This window comes from Nannobrachium achirus, assembly GCF_963921795.1.
Source record: "Nannobrachium achirus genome assembly, chromosome: 20".
Classification (NCBI taxonomy): domain Eukaryota; kingdom Metazoa; phylum Chordata; class Actinopteri; order Myctophiformes; family Myctophidae; genus Nannobrachium; species Nannobrachium achirus.
In genome coordinates this window covers 10,549,462-10,569,007 of record NC_137827.1, presented here as the reverse complement: position 1 = coordinate 10,569,007, position 19,546 = coordinate 10,549,462, and the positions used below count along the sequence as shown (strand labels likewise).

General features: G+C 42.5%; 1 protein-coding gene across 2 annotated transcripts in view; it reads left to right on the top strand.

The window, feature by feature from the left end:
- The window catches only part of LOC308305704 (palmitoyltransferase ZDHHC14-like), a 108,062-nt gene that overhangs the window by 64,685 nt on the left and 23,831 nt on the right, over nucleotides 1-19,546 (top strand). For both annotated transcript variants that reach the window (XM_080750540.1, XM_080750541.1), the window contains exon 4: nucleotides 13,034-13,189. In XM_080750540.1, the coding sequence (XP_080606666.1) occupies nucleotides 13,034-13,189 (156 nt within the window). The remainder of the gene's footprint in view (nucleotides 1-13,033; nucleotides 13,190-19,546) is intronic.

Sequence of the window (19,546 nt, the reverse complement as noted above, 5' to 3'; positions counted from 1 at the left end):
ACTGCAGGGGGTCCGCGAAATTATTGCTTAAAAAAAAAAGATTTCAAAAAAAAAAAAAATCTTTTCTTTTTTTTTCTTTTTTCACATTTATGTTAAAAAATAAATCATGATTCAATCCATTTTGAATAGCTTGAATACATGATTACTATGCAATTGACAGATTGTTGATATTATTGACATTGGTTCTCAGTTAATAAGTAGTATGTTTAGAAATGGTAGTGGTACGGCCCACCCTGCTCGCTGTAACTTGTACATGTTTAAAATAAAAAAATATGTCGTAGCCCCGACCCCCCCACCCTACGAGGTGGTAGGGGGTCCCTGCTCCATCTCCCCATCAGTTTGGGGGTCCCCGGCCTGAAAACGTTGAAGACCCCTGCTCTACACCACTACGGAGTTCTCCTCCCTGTGCTGTGCTGTGCTCTGCAGTGCACGCGGCCCAGCCAGCCTCTCTGGCTCTCTCTGCCCTGTGGACCAGAGCACCAGACCAGACCAGAGCAGCAGGCTTGTTATGGCCCTTTAGTTCTTCTCTCTCTGCCCTGTGGGCCAGAGCACCAGACCAGAGCAGAGCAGCAGGCTTGTTATGGCCCTTAGTTCTTCTCTCTCTGCCCTGTGGACCAGAGCACCAGACCAGACCAGACCAGAGCAGCAGGCTTGTTATGGCCCTTAGTTCTTCTCTCTCTGCCCTGTGGACCAGAGCACCAGACCAGACCAGAGCAGCAGGCTTGTTATGGCCCTTAGTTCTTCTCTCTCTGCCCTGTGGACCAGAGCACCAGACCAGACCAGAGCAGCAGGCTTGTTATGGCCCTTTAGTTCTTACAAGAATTTGGAACAACATTAAAAATGGTGCTGCGCTGCTGCTGCCTTTGGCGGGGGAAGAGAAAACACGCTTGCTTGCGTGCGTGCGTGCGTACGCGTGTGCGTGCGTGCGTGCGTGCGTGCGTGCGTGTGCGTGCGTGCGTGCGTGCGTGCATGCGTGTGTGTGCGTGCGTGTGTGTGTGTGTGTGTGGTAGGTCTCAGGGACAGGGCTGCTGTGAGACAGAATGACTAAATAAAGGCATATTATTGACTCAGGGTACTGATGGCTAAGTAAACACTTGGAGGAGTTGGGGACTGAAGGAAAAAATACATGCATGTATGACTTGTATGTACGTACCAGTGTTGTATAAAGTACTGGAAACCCATACTTAAGTAAAAGTACCGATATTCCACTTGAAAGTTATTCAAGTAAAAGTAAAAGTCACCGATAATATTATTACTTGAGTAAAAGTATGAAAGTAGTTCTCATTAAATGTACTTAAGTATCAAAAGTACATAAAAGCCGAAGCAGCTGTGCCACTGCCACTGCCAGTAGCAACAACTGCTTCTGTGTCTGCTGTATCACGTTCGTCTGTATCAGAGGAGGAAGCCATGGCGACTTTGTTGTCTTTCGAAGCAGTCGAACGCAGGCAAACTGTACACTTTGTCGTCTTTCTGTGACGGCGTGTTGTCCGTACATATCCATTTTGCAAGCAGTGAGCGACCCCGCCTCCCTTCCTTTGTTTTTTTTGGAGCCCCGCGTGCGCAACTGCGCATGTACAGTCTGAGGCAGCGCTGCTGCTGTGTATTCCTCCGTACTAATCAAACAGTATGAGACAGACTGCTATAATATTAAGATTTTCGATTTGTAGCGAGTAACGAGGTGTCCAATTTTAATGTAGGGGAGTAAAAGTATGATTTTTTCCTTTTAAATGTAACAGAGTAAAAGTAAAAGTTCAGGGTTGAAAAAATATAAATAAAAGTACAAATTCTCAAAATTTGTACTTAAGTACAGTAACGAAGTACTTGTACTTTGTTACTTTACAACACTGGTACGTTCATACACACATACACACATATACTGTATAATATTGTGTCTGTCGGGTAGAACCTCATACAGTAAAGCCTTTTGCACACAGGACAGTTGCGTTTTAGTTTTTTAGTTTTTTTTTAGTTTGCTGCATGAATAAAACGCATTGGATTTGGTGTGTAATGCTGTGCGGAATCGGCGCTGTGGATCCCAAAAGGAGTCATAAAAGGAGTGATGAGTTTTTTACCGCATGCGACAAGACGCACGAATCGAACTGGGTTCGATCGAGAAAAAAACGCACGGCCGCAGCCACTCGTCGCACAGCTAATTCGGATCCGGTGTGTAGAGAATCATTGTTTTCTTTTAAAAAAATGAAATTGTCCGTTTTATCCGTGCAGATAAACGCGCCTGTGTGCAAAGGGCTTTAGTCCAAGACTCATGCTTTTCAAGATTCTTATAAAAAAAATCAACAAGCTCAAAACACGTCGATTTGCGCCACATTTCGAGCTTGTGAATCGGCTACTTTTGTGTAACATTGTATTATGACCAAGTAGGGTGTTAATTAATTCACGAAAAAAAAAAAAACACAAAAAGTTAGAATATGGAGATAAGATGTTTGTGCCCGATATGGGTTGGTATGTGGGTTCATGTGGTTTAGGTGTCATCATCACATGGCTTGAATAGAGTAGTGAATTGTGACGTAATCTACACATCCTACCTGGTTTGCGGTTTTCTTCCCCCATTCTGAATTTCCATAGACCTTTATAAACAAATGCCATTATAAACAAATTATCTCAGCAGTTTGAGTCATTGGGCTCCAGCGTGTGTGTAAACGGTACACAGGGTGCTGCTGTAAATGAGCGTCGGTGTCGTCATGAATATGTTATGATGTTGTCATCGACTCAGAGCGCTACAGAGCTCAGGTTCTCTGCTGTTACAACACATTGATCTGTTTACCACTATACACACACAGAGGACACAATGACACGGCCAACAACATGATACAAAGTATCATCTCTGCTCTCTCTTATCAGGATGGTAAGCTGATAGCTGCTAGAACCACTGCTGGCATTAACTCATTTCCCACGATCCCCGTCGAAACCGTTGATTTCCCGCTGTACCACGCTGCGATGCCCGTCGATCCCGGAAATTTAATTAGCTTTAATCATTATGAAACGATTAAAAGTATGGTCGCTGATTATAGCCGATTCTGGCTCTTTAGGCCGGCCTCCTAACTGTATCCCGTCGTATTTCCTGTTTAGACCGGAGCTAGGTTTCCATATCCGGTCTGACGTCAAATCGTAGCTTCCGTCCCATCTGTTTACATTGTAAACAGAGGAAGGAGCAGCACGGTCATTTCATCGTCTTTTTTCACACGTTTTTTTATTTATTTGATAGCTGTTTTGATTCTTGTGCCCGCCTGGCATATGATCCGCGCACATATCGTCTGCTATGTGCGCGAACGTGTCCACGTGTTACCATAGCGCACAGCTGGCTGTGTCCAATGTTTTCTTATGTAACACTGGCGGATACAGCAGGGGTAACAGCCTGGCAACGGATTTGTCTATTCCAATGGATTTTTTTTATGAGTCGCGCACAGATCATGCACTATGCGTCCACGTGCCCACTTTAAAAGGTAAGGACAATTTGGCAGCTGCTTGCTTACAGCTATGTTTAAAATGGCAGCAAAATTGTTAAGCCTCTGAGCCCTCAGTCCCAACACATAGACTGTGTGTGTGCGTGTGCGCGTGCGTGCGTGCGTGCGTGCGTGCGTACGTGCGTGCGTGCGTGCGTGTGAGAGAATTGCCTTTGGATATACGGTAGTTCCACGCCGAACATAACGGATCTGCAAGCCCAGAATACAAGCCAGATGAACACGTGTTGGGTTTATATTGGCTCTGCCCATGCTGCTGCTGCTGTGTTTGGTGCGCCACCGTTGAAGGACGGAATATAAATCACACAGGCAGCAGCAGCAAGTGAGAACATCAGGGAGAGAGAGAATGAGAACAACTGGGATTTAACTTTAGGTCTACTTTAGCCAATTTTGTGCAGAGCTGAACTCTGAAAGGCTGGCAAAGTTATGTGCTGCCTCTGCTGTCATATGCTGCTTGGCGAAGCCACCGCTACTTATGCCCATGGACATATCCCTGAGTCTGTGAATGTTACCTTTACTGCAGCTAAAATATTTTTTTACAAAACCCGAAACCCTGTGCTTAATTCCATTGAAATTCCACAGTTGGAAAAGGAGAGAATCACTATGTCCTTGACAGTAAACAATGCTACTGTTTGAATGCTGTACACAAGCAGACATGGAGCAAAAATAATGATAAAACATTTTTGTTTTCTGTTTTTCTTTTTTTTTTTACTTTCGACATTCCCGTGTGGGAGTCGACTTGTGTACTGAAGTCCACTTGTTGACTTTTTGGTTGATTGCCCTAGCGTGTCCGTGTTCAAGATCGAGATAGGACTGGATCTTACTCAAGTCGAGATAAATATGCTGTGACTACTTTAAATGGTAAAGAAAAAATCGAAATTGCTGGCATTTGGGAGTTAGTTGGCTATATTTTCTTGGCAGTGAATGAGTTTATTCACAGAAAGAAAGCACAAAAAGTTAAAATATGGAAAAGGATGGGAGGTACCTGCCCGACAGCAAACGCCATAATAAAACATAAATAGCAGTGTGGCACTGCTAGGTTCAGGACCGGGTCGCAGCTGTGAATGGAAAGTGAGTTTATTTCCTCTCTGGGTGTCATTCCTGATGCTACTGCCCGGGTCTGCCTCTGCCTGCTCAGTTTAGTACCGTACGCCAGGGCCTTGGCAGGCAGGCTGGCATCCGCTCATCTCCACACACACACACACACACACACACACACACCAGAAACCAGGAGACTCGCTGGAGCATTAAACAGACTGGGTATGTTGTTGCCGGCTGGCTGAATGTCAAGGCAACACCAGGCAGGCCCGCTTTGCTTCCTCCAGTAGAAGCTGGAGGCCTGTGGGGAGGAGAATGGGTCTTTGGGCTGCATGGGGGGAGATGGGGAGCACATGGATAGACAGAGAGAGAGAGAGAGAGAGAGAGAGAGAGAGAGAGAGAGTGGGCTGCATGGGGGGAGATGGGGAGCACATGGATAGACAGAGAGAGAGAGAGAGAGAGAGAGAGAGAGAGAGAGAGAGAGAGGGCTGCATGGGGGGAGATGGGGAGCACATGGATAGACAGAGAGAGAGAGAGAGAGAGAGAGTGGGCTGCATGGGGGGAGATGGGGAGCACATGGATAGACAGAGAGAGAGAGAGAGAGAGAGAGAGAGAGAGAGGGCTGCATGGGGGGAGATGGGGAGCACATGGATAGACAGAGAGAGAGAGAGAGAGAGAGAGAGGACGCGGTGACATTTAAGGTTTATATACGTTCAGGCGCAGCAGTCATTGAAGTTGGTTCAGAGGCAATTTTTCTCCATGGCAGCAAAGCAAGAGTTGATTATTGGAGCATGTCGGGCATACCTGAGCTAAGGCTTCTGAGTGTGTGTAGTCTGTGTACGTGCGTGCGTGCGCTCAACTGACTCTTGACACCATAACATTTACTTATTTCCAGCACTTTATGGTTCTCAGAGGCTTCGTTTACATGGGCAGGTAGATTCCACTTGTATTCAGAATGTTTAGCACAGTTTACTTTGAGCACTATAGTGACAAATTAATAGCTGTGCATTGTGCAAATGCAGGCTTTTCTCAGTACAAGTTTTAAGATTATCTTCATGCCTTTACTGACTTTATCCACCCTCCATGTGTCCGGCAAGGATTTCAGCCACTCCTAGAAGTTCTCGCGTTTTCGCGAGGCGGGTCTTAACTCAAGCCTGGTGAGTTTAGGAAACACACATTCAGAATGACTGCTCATTCAGAATGAACATGCTCATGTAAACACCTCAGAATGGAATAGAATATCCATTCAGAATGAATTTTCATTCCGGTCTGGAGGGGTGGTATATACCGTTGGAATCAGAATAGACTTTTGTTCAGGTTCCATGTAAACGTTTGGGTATGAATCTCTATTCGTAATGAGTTCATTCTGAATGAATAAATGTTGTGCATGTAAACGCAGCCAGTGTGGGGTCCGGGACCCCCACTGGTCCTTCAGGGGGTTCCAAAATGAGCAGTTTAAACATTGAGCTTGCACTTAAAAATAATCTGTGACATGAACCATTTTCAAATGGGGTGCTCCAGGCCAAATTACATACCAATTAGCGGGGCATTGACAGGAAGATTTCAGTAGTTTGAGAAATTCTAGTGTTTCTTCAATGCCAGCCCAGTGTCCTTCAAAACAATCGCTGCTTTCTATTGCAGGCAGAATGAAGAAACAAAACGAAATAAATCACTCCCACCTTGAACGTCTGAGCACACGCAATGTTCAGTCTGAACATTCTTTGGATAGTCTCGGGAGTGCAAGAGCATCCGAAGAAAGTGATGAAGAGTGTGTCTGTCTGCGTGCGTGCGTGCGTTTGTGTGTGTGTGTGTGTACTGTATTGTGTAGCCCCGTAGCTAAGTCCACCCACTGGCTGGGACCGTAACCCTGATCCCGTAGCCTGGGGGACTGTAACCAAGCTAAACTGCTTACATTTGGCGTTTGTGGCTGTCTTCCTAGGCTAATGGCCATCCACTGTGTGCAAGTTCAGATCTAGTTGGTGCGTAGTCTACCCTGTTCGGACGTCGGACGGAGTATATACCAGGCTTAACAGTAATGTCTGTCTGTCCAGGCTAGAGATGGGATAATATGACAATTGCACGGTTCAATTATTATGGCAAAAATAATTGCGATTAACAATATTACCACGCTAATCAAAATAACACTTTCAAGTTGTACTGAATTTTCTGCTCAAAAGCTAATTCAAACTAGTGTATGACGACAATTTCACAATACATTTAAATATCCGCGATACGATTATTGAGATTCTTTATCACGATAAATAATAACGATTATTTTCTCATCCCTAGTCCAGGCACAGTGCCACTGGACATGTGTACAGTAGACAAACAGTGAAAGCGGGTTAAAAAAGAGAGCCTCTGTGGTTTGCTTGGATCTTGGGATCCGCTGCATTGCTCCCATGTGAATCTAGGACTTCATGTGGCCAGCCGATGATATCAGTCCTGTGTGACAGCCGTTTGTCTTAGATATGTCATCAACTCGGGACAGCTTGACCTTAATCTGTGACCTTGTCCCAGGAGTGTGCGGTTTTAAAAGCCAGAAACTTTTGAATTGGCTCAGACGGGTTCTCAGTTAATAGGGCTGATCTCTGTTAACTTCCCCACTTCCATATACCCTGTGCAGGCGCTTAAAACAACTACTGGAAAACACATTTGTCAAAGCCTAGCAAGGTAGCTGCTGCTGCTTCCAAAATATATTTGAATTTATTTTTTTAAAGATAACCCTGTGTCGTGATTATTCAAGTGCCCACCCGAGCTTTTCCGCTGAAAGATGACGGCCTCTTCCTCACCTCAAAACTTTTTTTTAACGGGCTGAATTTTGCAGACGGTCTCCGGAGTATTCCAAGAGATTGTGGACGAGACGAGATACCAGGCTGGCCCCCGAGAGTCTCGTCTGGAACGCCGCGCTCGCATCTGTCTCCAGACGTCTCCCTCCACAGTGTGCCGTGGTGTTATGCATTTGTCAGAAGCGTGGTGATGTGGGAGGAGGATAGGTGTGTCAGCGGGAGAGATATGGTCTGAGTGGAGACTCGAGATAGGGAAGCCATAAAATGAATGTGCTGACAAAGGAGAAAAGAGGGGAGAACGTGTGCAGGGAAAGGAAGCTGGATGGATAGACAACAGCTGTCTGCCACGCTCACCGACAAGAGTGTCTCGTAGCAGCAGGTTATACAGTCATCCCTCAGTCACACGTGTCACTTTAACCACATGAACCCTTAGGCCGTCCATATTTTCGGCATGTCTTACAGTCTCTGCCTTTGTACTGCTTCTCCGCCAGGCCAGAGGAACCAGAGAATTTAATAAGCTTTAATTTAAAAAAATATATTTATCGCAACGGAATAAAAAGAGGCCGGAACTAATCCTCCGCGATTGGTTTCAACACGGACCCATTATGCTTGTTATAAGCAACTTTGGGCTTGTTTTTCCCCAATGTCGCATGAAAGATATTGGTAGTTGCGGCTGCTAGATCGGAGGCTGGGGTTCAAGTGGTTAAATGTCAAGTATAAAGTTATTTTCAGTCTGTTGTAATGGTAACTGATGTCATACTGTATTTTAGGGGAAAAGATGTGCTTATTTACGTGGCGTAAATCTGAATTCTCAAAAAATTAATAGGGGTGCCGTGGATGAAAAGGTTATTTACAGGGGTGCCCTGAGTCAAAAAAGATTTGTTTTGAGAACCACTGTTGTCAGTGTTAGAGAGAGGAGAAAGGAGTAAAAAAGCTGAAAAGAGAGAAAAGAAAATACTGAAAAACCACCAGTTGTTGACTAATGACATTCATTAGGCTGTAGTTGTGGTAAAGGACAGCGTATTATGCGCTCTCATTTCAACTGCCTAGCGAAAAGGTCGATCGACACGTCGACTCGCAAAATACGGAGTCGTTCATATCCCTGGTTCCAACAACTGATCACTAGTCTGTCTTCACATGCTTCCCTTCATCCTGGCCCTGTTCCAACACCTGATCACTCTGTCCTCGTCTGCTGCAGTAGGTTGTTCAGTCAGTCAGTCAGTCAGTCAGTCAGTCAGTCAGTCAGTCATTCTGATTTGCCTTCCAAAGATGTCAAAGATGAATGCATGCACCCCATGATATACAAATAAAACCTTGCCTTGCCTGCCACCTATTGTAACAACAACATTATATTACCAGTAAGACTCCCTAAATCGGGAGATAAGCGACCGTCAGGTCGCATACACAAACTTTAGAAGGCAATGGTAGCCAATCAGGAGGGAATATTGTAAATGGGACAGATCCATGTTGATGACATGAGTCTAGACATACTGTGTACCGCTTCGCATGATTTTAGGACAAAATCTGTAGGAAAAGTGTCCAAAAATGTGTTCTGAAAGAATCTGCCTCATGGTGGCGCTAGAAGAGGGCCATGTGAGAAATGAGCGGCAACCAAGGAGTGTGCAAAGTTTGGCATGGATAGGGGCAACGGTGGCGGATATATAAGTAGGGCAAAAGCGTGATGTGACATATGGTTGAGTGGAGTGCCTCAGGGCTCTATACTAGTGTTCTCTACTGTTTTCTGTTATCATTGGGAAAGCTTTTGCTGAAAATAACATATCGACAACAAGATCACAAGCTTGTCGATCTGCTATTTTCTGCGATAGCTTTCCCATCAATAAGAATGTTGGGGTATTCTACTTTTTAAATTATTTGACATTCGAGTCCGTCTTGAACGGATGCACGGGAAGGCATCTCCAGTGAGATGTAGCTGCCATGCAAAACAAACCCCACAGTTGTAACCTTGAATCAACTAGTTGTAACGTTCATTACATTTGCCCCCAGACAATGATTAGATTATTTTGCTACATCTCATGCACTATCATTGTCTTGTTGTTTCGCTCCCTCTCTGTCTCTCTCGCATGCATTCACGGAGACACAACACACAACACACAACACACACACACACACACACACACACACACACACACACACACACACACACACACACACACACACACACACACACACACAATGTAACATTGCATCAGCTGATAGCCTTCACTAAGCCTCAATGTACTGTATGCTAATGTATGCTAAATTTAAGAATATTTTAAAAGAGGAACAGTTTTTTATATTGTTCCCCTGGGGTTTTTGGGGGTGGGGGGGGGGGGGGGGGGGTACTCAGCAGGATATAGACGTGTTAAAAGTTTGCCAGCCACCGTGTGTTAACCCATTTAGGCCTAGAATTATTGAATGCTTTAACCAGTGAAAAATAGCAGATATACTTGTAGATCTGCTATTTTTGAAAAAGGTCGTGAAAATGTGTGCAATTCTTTGAATATATGTATTTTCAAAGCGAACGCTTGTAACTCAAATTTTGCTTCTGGGTGGTCCCAGAGAACTAAATATTTTGAGATGGAGGTCCGTGGCCAAATACATATAATTTTGGGGGTCCTTCACATGAAAAGGTTTGAGAACCACTGACATAGTAGTCTCTCAAGAACAGACTAACTGAGCTCCAGTTAAGTGAAAAGGACCTTTTCTTTGACGATGGCTGGCCAGATTGCTGACATAGAAACATAGGGTTTTTCAAAAAACCTTAGAAGGATTCAAAAGACACTTATAGAATTGGGTCAAAATTCAAATGTTGACGATTTTTCAAAAATAGCAGATCTACAAGCTCGCAGCGCGCTGTGAGCTTGTATATCTGCTATTTTTCAATAGTTAAAGCATAAAATAATGATACGCAAATTGTGTACCCGTTCTAAATGTGTTAAAGCATTGAGTAAAAGTTAGTGAATGCGGAATAGATGGCCTTTGATGTGTAGACGTGGGGAGATGCAGTATAAGGAGTGAGATATAGTGAGATATAGCAACCTGTCAGCAGATTAAACTGTTTGTTTTTGTCTCACTCTCTTCATTCATAGAACGCAGTAGAGACCTATTCCGGTGGGGGAAAAGGCAGTGTTACATTACGCTTGCAGAAAAGAAAAGAAAAGTCAATTGAAACAAACGGTTTTAGACATACAAGGTTTCCACCCGACAACGACGAAATATAACTGTAATTGGCCCACTGGCTTATCACTTGTCATGATCTGAAATTGCAAATCTTTGAGTAGCAGCAACGCTATAGAGAGAGATCTCTCTCTATAGCGCGCAATGAGGGCCTCTCCAACTCTTTTTCCCGGGCTGAATCAGGGGCCCAGCATGTCCCTGGTCATGAGATCACATTTTTGCTTTATTCCATGTACAGTAGCTATTATATATAATATCACCGTAGGTTTCGCTGCCCTCAACAGTGCCTGTGTCACTGCTCCGCTCGTAAAATGCACTAGATAGGGATCCTGCTCCCACGCGTGCTGCACACATTCCAGCCTTTTGTGCTGGGCTCTGAGAGGGGCAGAGAAGCAAGTAAAAACAAATTGGATGGCTCACACAGCGGAGGAGAAATAGGTACAACACGCAGCTCATACAGGGAACCAATTAGTTTAGTCTCATTTACAGTTGAAATGTCAACCACCCACATCATGAGCCTCTCTCAAACAAAACTAAAAACTAAACAAAACAGTGGTGTAAAGTACATTTACAGGCACTTACAGAGGTGGTGCCATAGTTTTGTACTTTTTCTGGTCATGTGTCTAGGAGGTTGACAGTACTTCATTAGACCCCCTGGTGTGGTTGTTATGAGCAATTATGTATTCCCTTTGTATTTGGGGTTTCTTCCTGGAGGCAGACACCTTGTGGGTCAAAAGTGCCGATCCAAAAACAAAAACACAGATAAAATTACATCATGTAATCATCCCCCCCCCCCCCCCCCCCCCCATTCACCCAACACTGTGGGTGTGGCTAACTTCAGCTGGGTCACCAACCACCTGAACAACCAGACATACTTTATGAACTGGTGAGTGTGGCCACATAAAAAAGTAATTTTAACTCTTTCTGTACACTTTTTTTGGAAAAAAATCTTCCTCCTAGCATAATCATAATACAATCCCTTGGCTTCAGTCCTAGACTTTGGCTATTTGAAAATAGCCGATCTACAAGCTCGCAACGCGACATGGGACATTTCTGCATAACAAGCACTTTTACGTTTGGCACTTTTAAGTACATTGTGATGCCAACCCTTTTACTCAAGTACATTTTGAATACTAAACTTTTACTTGTTGTAACGGAGTGACTTTACATTGTGGTATTGCTACTTTTACTTGAAGTACTGTACATCATTGTAAAAAAAAAAAGAAAAAGGGAAAACGTGTGCAACCTCTCGGCCCGAAACACCCACGAGTGTGTGAGAGAGCACTCAAGGCAAGAGTGCTGCTATAAAAGGAGACAGGTTGTTATACCTTTTCATGGTTGTGAAAATCACTATCATTTCTCCCGTCTCCCGCTGTTTAAGAGCCTGTCATCACCGCCAACGCCTCTCCGCTAGAAGCCACCGCTTTAACTGCCATTTTGTTCCTGTGATAGTTCCAAGAGCTTTGTGTTGTTAGAAAGCATTTGAAATATAACTTCATTGTGTTTTCTTTTTATGTCACCAGGAATGATTATTATTATGCCCCTGCTTGATCATACATACAGTACTAAAGCTTATTATACAGATTTTGGCCGAAAATCACGCAAAGCGGTACACAGTATCTCTAAAGTCATGATATGAACATGGATCTGTCCCATTTCACAAACTCCCTCCTGATTTGCTTCCATTGCCTTCTAAAGTTTGTGTATGGATATTATTATTATTAAGGTGTATAGCACCTTTCATGACATCAAATGCAGCCCAAAGCCACACAAAAAATAAAAATAACACGATATTCAACAAGATTAAAAACCAGGCACCTGCACACATAGACTTAAAGAGGGCTTGAGCCCCTGCCCTTACCAGTCTGTAAAAAGTGCCCTCTCCAGACCATGAATGCCGTTTTGACTTTGGTGAAAGAAATGCAAAGGCCCCCCTTTCCATGCCATAGCTGAAGGCAGCATTCAATATAATTACCTCGTCCAAAATCTCCTGAACTTGTCTGCTATTTTTGATGTTTTCACTAAAAGTGCCCTTTTAGAAATATCAGCCCCTGCCTCTCTGACATTCTCTGCACGTCCCTGTTAATTGCGACCGTCAGGTCGCAGTTACTATCAAAACCTCCACCGGCTGTCAGTCCGTCAGTCTGTGTCACGTCACATTTTTTCCCTGCTCATATCTCCGCAACCGTTGCCCCGATCCATGCCAATTTTTGCACACGCTCAATTCTCACATGCCCCTCTTCTAGCCCCACCATGAGGCTGATTCTTGCTAAACACATTTTTGGACACTGCTCCTACAAATCTTGCCCTAAAATCACGCAAATCGGTACACAATATGTCTATACTCATGTCATCAACATGGATCTATCCCATATAGTGCCACCATCAGGCCAATTTTTCAAACACTTTTTTGGACACTGCTAAAATCACGCTCGACCTGACGGTCGATTATCTCCCGATTAGGGAATCTTACTGGTAACAATAGACAACACAATCAACAACACAATCAATGGATTAACTGTGTTCTCTCCTCTCTCTCTCTCTGTGTGTCAGACGTGGCCAACGGCTCCTCATCAGGGTACCGTCCTCCACCGAGGACGAAGGAGGTCCTCATCAATGGACAGACGGTCAAGCTCAAGTACTGCTTCACCTGTAAGATCTTCAGGCCGCCGCGCGCCTCCCACTGCAGCCTCTGTGACAACTGTGTGGGTGAGTGGCTCAACTTACTGCATGTCTGCATGTGGAATGTACACATGCACCTTACAGTATAGCATGATGTCAGTAGGGCTGTCACAATTATTACATAATCGTCTAATCGCAATTATTTTACATAATCGCGATTATTTTTCATAATCGCCATAATCGTGAATGTTGAAAATGTTTCATATATATATTTTTTTTTAAATAGTGGAAATAGCAGATCCTTGTGAGCTTGTAGATCGGCTATTTCCACTGTCAATGTTATTTTTTAAGTAGCAAGTTGTCAAATATGTCCATCATTTCTTTGTATATTTAGGTTATGTGTCATATCTGCCATGTGCAACTTCAAAGCCTAAAAGCCAAACAGAAATGTAATTATCAACGACAAAAACACAATTAAATCGTTAATCGCAATTATTTGAGTGACAATTAATCGTCATGTAAAATGTCACATCGTGACAGCCCTAGATGTCAGAGTGGAAAACCCATTCTGGTAGAGTGATGTCAGAGCATGATGTCTTTTGCATGTGTATACATAAGGATGGAACTAATTATCGTTTATCGTGATAAAGAAAACACTCACGATAAGTATTGTGGATATTTAATGTATCATGAAATAGTCCTCCGTCATGCACTAGCCTAGGATCACTTCACCTTTTATTTGCCGAGCTGCATATCCTGTACCATTTAAACCCTTGGTAAAACCTACTTATAAAATATACGTACTTGACAGGTTTTTTTTTTCACTCTCTACCAAAATCTCTCAAAAAGAATTGCCGATCTACAACACGTTGTGAACTTGTAGATCTGCTATGTTTTGGCAAATGTTCCGCCCCAGGATAATGGATGTTGATGATATTTAGATCATCACGATAATATCGTAAATCACGTTTTCTTTGATCACAACAATCGTGATATGACATTTTCATATCGTCCTATCCCTAGACTGGTAACAGCTGCCCACGTGCCCAGCTGAAAGGCGTTCACCTCATCATCCGTTTTGATGAAGGGAAAGAAGCCGAGTGCTTCGGCTCTGTTGCAACACAAGGATTTCAAGTCTGGCACATGTCCAGTGCGGATATTATGTTTTGTGGTTTTTGTTTTGCAAACAGTTGGGAAGCTGTTTGTTTGGGAACACAAGCGAAAGGAATGCCTGGCTTTGTGTCAAAGTACCTGTTGTACAAGTCTCCCCCGGGAATGTATTCCCTTTGACAGCCCTACACTACAGATCCATGCTCTCTCTAGAGCAGGGGTTCCCAAACGGTTTTTTTTGCATAAATATTTGCATATAAATATATTTGCATACCGGTATATATTTTGTTTTAATCTGAGGCACCCCTACATTATAATTTTCACTCCCAGCACCTTATATTTATAGCATATCGTCGTTGTCGGGTGGAAACCTTGTATGTCCAAAACCGTTCGTTTTGTATTTATCATCTATAAAATGTACTAAACTAGTGAAAACAGCAGATCTACAAGCACACAACGCCTCGTGTGTGCTTGTAGATCGGCTGTTTTCACTAGTTTTGTGCGACGGTCTTGTATGATGAAGCAGGGCAAAAGACGTACACATTTGAAACTTGGAGATTGAGGTTTCTGCCCGACAGTGACAATATTTTAGTGATTATGTTGCGAGGAAAACGTTGAGATAATAGCCATTTTGGTTAGAACTGACTGAAAATAACATTGTACTTCAAGTTTAAAATGATACTAAATAATATTTTTTCAAGTGTCCAAATGAATTCCAAATATTATCAAATGATCTCACGGCACCCCTGGACTCCTGTCACGGCACCCCAGGGTTCCCCGTTACCCACTTTGAAAACCCCTGCTCTAGAGACCAAGGGCCCTATCTTACTATTTTGGGGGGAATATATATATATATATATATATATATATATACAAATAGCAGATCTACAAGCTCACAAAGAGAGAAGCCGCCACAAAAACACACACTTTCATCGCATATTTATTTTGCCATCCCATCCAGTCCTTCTAATAAGAGGGGAGGAATATTGTTTTCCCTGTTGGACCTGCATCCTGTCACTTGTAAAACTTTGCACATTGTCTGAAGAGATATTACGGTCTTACCAACAGTAGGAATGCCACTTCTGTGAAGTTGGCACCCCATATGATGAAAACATATATAAAAATGGTGTCATTCTATAGTGCTGAATTTGTGCTGCATTGTGCCGTCACTTTTATAATTTGTGCTGCTATCATTATTGAGATATTCTACACAACACCACTGTTCTGCTCCTATCTTCTACAATGGAATACTGCTGCTCCACACCGCCCTCTGTAGTGCAATCACTATACTGCTGCTAAATCTGCTAATTTATAACCATATAAATATTTATATATATATATATATATATATAAATATATATATATAAAAGCACAATTGATGTCAATGGCACAAATTAGAGCACATCCAGCACTAAAGATTGAGCCCATTTTCTCCCGATTTGGAGCCAAGAAATTGGGGGTGCAAGCCTCAGCAAAACTATAACTTAGAATATCTCAATAATGATAGCAGCACAAATTATAAAATTTACGGCACAATGTAGCACAAATTCAGCACTAAAGAATGACACCATTTTTATATATGTTTTCAACATATGGGGTGCCAACTACACGGAGGTTAGGAATGCCATGTCCGTCCACAGCTCACACCACTTGGCAGAGATGGGAGAGTTGGGTAGAAACTGCTGCTGTGTGGAGTGCAGCCTACAGCCCTGAAAATAATGGCCTTTGTGTGACAGACGGCTGTCCTCCATAGCTTTGCAGTTCACTGCCAATTCACCAGGGAGTGTATCAGAGAGTCTGGACACGCACACACGCACGCACGCACGCACGCACGCACGCACGCACGCACACACACACACACACACACACACACACACACACACACACACACACACACACACACACACACACACACACACACACACACACACACACACAGGTTGATGGACGGGATAGAATGACAAATAGACAAATAGACAAATACAGACAGACTTGCACACTGGTGTTGCCAGCTGTAAACAGCAGATCTACAAGCTCATGATGCCTTGTGAGCTTGTGCTGTAGATCTTACTGAGCACGACACAGGGCACACAGCTAACTATTAAATCAGGCTTAAGGAGGAGAAGAGACAATCCTAAACGGGGAAACCTGTCAATATATGTTAGACAAAAAGAGGGGGAAAAAAAACTATGGGCATAAAAGGGTATGATGCTGTGGGTGGGTGTAAGCATATGTGGAATTTTTTTTTATACTTTGGCTATCCAAAATAGCAGATCTACAAGCTCATGGCTATGAGCTTGTAGATCTGCTATTTTTGAAAAGTCGTGAAAATTGGTGCAAATCTTTGAATATGTGTATTTTTAAATCGGACATTCATAACTAAAATTTTGCTTCTGGGAGGTCCCTGGAACGAAATATGTTGAGATGGGGGGTCCGTGGCCAAATATAAATCTGGGCGTCTTTGACATGAAAAAGTTTGAGCACCACTGATTTAGAAGACATTTATAGAATTGGGTAAAAAATATTCAATTGCACAAAATGTTCACAATTTTTCAAAAATGCCAGATCTACAAGCTCACACACAGCGCGGCACTCGGTGCTATTTTTTAATATTTAAAGCATAACATAATGGTTAAATGGGTTGCAGAGGGGTCGTCCTGGAGTGGCTGTGCCTCCTGCAGCCTAACACACTCCTCTGTGACTCACAGTCAGGTCTGCTGCTCCTCTACATACGCACAGTGGTGGGAAAAGTACTCTCCTGTTTTACTTAAGTAAAAGTATCAATGCAGCAATGTAGAAACACTCTGTTACAAGTAAAAGTCTGTAATTCAATATTTACTGGCGTTAAAGTACAGAAGTATTGGGATCAAAATGCACTGAGAGTACCAAAAGCAGAAAGTACTCATTATGCATAATTTCCTGTTTCACAAGTTTTCAAATGTGAGCATTGTGAGCTTGCAGATCGACTATTATCAAATGGCCAATAGGGCTGAAGGGGTTAATGTATTTTTCTAATACAAATCTATAAAGTAATTAGTACCTAAAGTTTTCATATAATAGGGCTGAAGTGGTTAATGTATGTTTTGTAATAATATAAATCTACAAAGCAATTAGTAACAAATTACTTTGTATACTAAGTTTTCAGATAATTATGGTGTAGTAAAAGTGCAATGTTTGTCTCTGAAATGTGGTGGAGTAGAAGTAAAAGTACAGAACATTGGACATAGTCCAGTAAGTAAGCTTTTAGTTACTTTGCACGGCTGGCTACGTGCAGCACAGTACAATCACTACAGTCAGGTCTGCTGCTTCGCTGCGTACGAGACAGCTGAGGACAATCACTGTGTTTGTCTGGGAGAGGCATCAGCAAGGAACACTCTCTCTATGACGCGTACACACGCACACACACACACACACACACACACACACACACACACACACACACACAGGGCTGTCACGATTATGTCATATTACTTGGCGAATAATTACAATTTACAATTTAGGCATTTAGCAGACGCTTTTAATCCAAAGCGACTTACAATAAGCAGTTAATACATCACTATAATAAGCAAGGTAATATGTCAGAACATCAAAATCAATACAAAAAATGCATGGGAATATCAATCTAGAAAAAATGTATTAAAAGTGAATTATTTCAAACCTTTTTTGTTAACATTTTGAATTTTTATGGCATACAGCTCATGAATATCAAAAGTCCATATTTCAAAAAATATTACAATATTACACGAAACCACTCAAAACAAGGATTTATAATAGAGAAAAAAGTCAGAGTTGCTTGAAGTCCAGTGCGGAGGTTTCCGCAATCAGTTATGATTTGGGGTTCTATGGCAACTGCAATGCTTTTATTCTATTTTTCTGAGATGGATCTGTATTTACTACTCTGTTTTGATGGAGCCTTCCTTCAACGCGACGTAACATTCCATGGGATTATGGTGACCGGACCTTTTTTTTATGGCAACAATGTGCATCTTTTGAGGCCATCGAGTGACGGATCGGGTCACAGAATATTCTATGATTTCTTTCAAAAGTTAGTGAAAAACTCTCCAAAAGCTGGCAGCCCGGACCAAAGAGATGTTTTAATTCTGGCAGTCAATTATAGTTTGTAAACATTTTCAGGAGCCGTTCTTGAAGTGGCTGTGGTGGAGCGTTTGAAAAAAAAATGCACGTCTTACGTCCAGAGCTCAAGCTGTTTTCTTCTCCCAGAAAGACTTGTCTTCCCTAGGGGATGAAACTCCTCCACCCTACTGTCACTCAACAAGCTGGCTGACAGGTGTGGTTGTGTGTGTGTGTGCGTGTGCATTTCAAAAACCTGACAATGAAAAATCTGCTTTTGCTTTATTAGTATTCATGTTCAACTGTTTGGTTGATATGAGTCGTCGTCAGATGCCTGTTTCATTCACAGTATTTGGTGAGGCTGACATTGTAAAAAAAAAAAGTCAAATCTGTGGCGCCGTTGGATATGATCCAATGCACCATTTTATGATCGAATATCGGCCTGATTCTGCCTGCCTGCTAGGGCTGTCACAATTATTACATAATCGTCTAATCGCATTTATTTGAGGTAATCGCAATTGTTTTATAATCATTTCCATGTTGAGAAATGTTAATATAGTTACAAACACTTTCAAAAAGTAGTGGAAATAGCATATCTACAAGCTTGTAGATCGGCTATTTCCACACTCAATGTTCTTTTTTAAGTATAACATTGTCAAAATGTCAGTCATTTCGAAAGCAACTGTACAACTTCAAAGCCTAAAAGCCAAACAGAAATGTAATTATCAACGGAAAATACACAATTAAATCGTTAATCGCAATTATTTGAGTGACAATTAATTGTCATGTAAAATGCTATAATTGGGTGTATGAGTGTCTGTTTAACACTGACACACTGTATGACGGGGGTTCTCAAAGTGAGGTCCGGGGGACCCCTGGGGTCCTTGAGGAGGGGGTTCCCAGCTAAATGAGTTCATATAGATTCACAATTAGTTGTAGTATGAGTCACCAGAAAAAAGTGTTTTTGATGAATCATCATGGTTAAAATGGAGTTTGAAGTTACAATGGGTTTGTATAGGAATGGAATGGGCCCTGGATGGGTGAGTGTCTGATAAAATGAATATCACATTTCTAAATATTGAATCAAGCAAACGGGGTGTTCACAAAAGCCTGATTATACGATCAAATGTGGAATATCCCTTTTAAGTAAAAAGTGAATACGTTTGAAAAATAATGCTGTAATGCTGTATGAGACCATACAGAGACATAATGTAATGCTGTATGAGACCATACAGAGACATAATGTAATGCTGTATGAGACCA